General features: G+C 43.1%; 1 protein-coding gene across 1 annotated transcript; it reads left to right on the forward strand.

Annotated features, from left to right (window-relative positions):
• Positions 1 to 414: 414 nt before the first annotated feature.
• LOC104953718 (bromodomain-containing protein 1) lies at positions 415 to 1,586 on the forward strand (the record flags this gene model as incomplete). Its single annotated transcript, XM_010780695.1, has 3 exons — positions 415 to 727; positions 1,157 to 1,504; positions 1,582 to 1,586. Coding segments are annotated over 3 exons (666 nt in total), but the record flags the coding sequence as incomplete, so codon positions are not given.
• Between the last annotated feature and the right edge of the window lie 89 nt (positions 1,587 to 1,675).

The following is a 1,675-nucleotide window of genomic DNA, read 5'->3' on the forward strand; positions in this document are numbered from 1 at the left end:
AGTAACATGATTTACTACAGTAACGCTGTCATGAATCACTTTAGATACTGACTGCTAATAAGGATATTCTTTCATATCAAAAGATCTAATGATTGTTTTCTAAATTCATTCAAGGGGCCTTATTATGCTCTTTGGGGTTTCTCTTTGTGCGTCATAAAAGGGCCTCTTTAATTCATTTTATGGTGTAGAAAATTGATATTTATGGAAAAATGCCTATCTTATGCCTGGGGTAACAGATATCAGATAAAAGCAGGAAGTCTTATTTGACTGACAATCAAATAAACCTTGACTCGCCTTTTTTATATGCTAAAATAATCCTATTTGATCAAGAACGGTTGGTAGATATGCAACACACAATGATATCTGTTCAAAGTAAATATGAAATAATTCCATTGTATCTGCTGTTTCCTGTAGGTGCCTGACTACCCCTCCCACATCAAGCACCCGATGGACTTCTCCACCATGAGGCAGCGCATCGACGCTCAGGCCTACAACAACTTTGAGCAGTTTGAGAACGACTTCAACCTCATTGTGGATAATTGCATGAAATACAACTCAAAGGACACTTATTTCTACCGGGCGGCCGTTCGCCTCCGAGACCAGGGCGGGTCCCTGCTGAGGAAGGCCCGGAGAGACGTGGAGATGATCGGCTTCGACTCGGAAAGTGGCATGCACCTACAGGAAGCTCCGGAAATCAAAGCAGAAAGATCCTTTTCCTGGGAGGACGGTAAGACAAATGCACTTTGACGCACCATTCAAACATGTTGAAAATATTGTAATAATTCCCACACATTTCAGTAAACGCTGTTAAACGTCACTTGAAAGTTTAAAACATATAAGCACTGAAATACGTCACGAAATAAAATAGAATGCTAAATAAACACTGTTAATTTACATTATGCACATTTCTTAGTCACAAGCAATGTGTTTCGTGAATGACCTAATGGTGCTTGAATTGAAATGTTGCAGACGCAAGGTATTGTGGGTCCGCATTATGTCCATAAAGGATGGTCCAGTGTCTTGTAGCTACTTCCCTATCATCCAAAGAACTCAAACAGCTCTTGTATTAACTGCCACTTATGTACTTCCAGGTTATACAGGTTAGGAATCTTCCTGTGCAAAATTGTCAACCACATGTTTCAATCTCCTCCTTCAGTTGACCGCCTACTAGTACCAGCCAATCGGATGCATCTGTCTCCAGACAAGCAGCTGCAGCAACTGTTGGAGAAGTTTGACCTGACCTGTGCCATGAAGTCCAGCCCCTCCCGCAGCAAGCGCTTAAAGCTGCTCAAGAAGACCATCAACGATGTGCGCAATGAAATGAGCCTGAAGAGGGTCCTGCCCTCCCACCACCATCACTATCATCACCACCATCACCACCACTCTTCTTCTTCCTCCTCCACAACCCCCTCCACATCAGCGTCATCAACCGCCTCCCACCCAGAGTTGAGTAAACCTAAAGAGGAGACATCGAAGCCCAATGGGCACTTTCCAGATGATGAGGGTACGTACGGATTGGCTTTAGATTGGTCATTTTTCTGCTTGACGCCATGCTCTGTGATATTCACTTGTCCTGAATAGACTGAAGCCAATCAATTGTATCTTTTTGACGGAAATGGGTTGTAAAAAACCTGGAGTTCATTGCCAGTGGAACAACTGCAGGTTTTTCTGCCCA

The sequence above is a fragment of the Notothenia coriiceps genome, unplaced genomic scaffold (assembly GCF_000735185.1).
Source record: "Notothenia coriiceps isolate Sejong01 unplaced genomic scaffold, NC01 NC01_scaffold00022122, whole genome shotgun sequence".
In the NCBI taxonomy this organism is placed as follows: domain Eukaryota; kingdom Metazoa; phylum Chordata; class Actinopteri; order Perciformes; family Nototheniidae; genus Notothenia; species Notothenia coriiceps.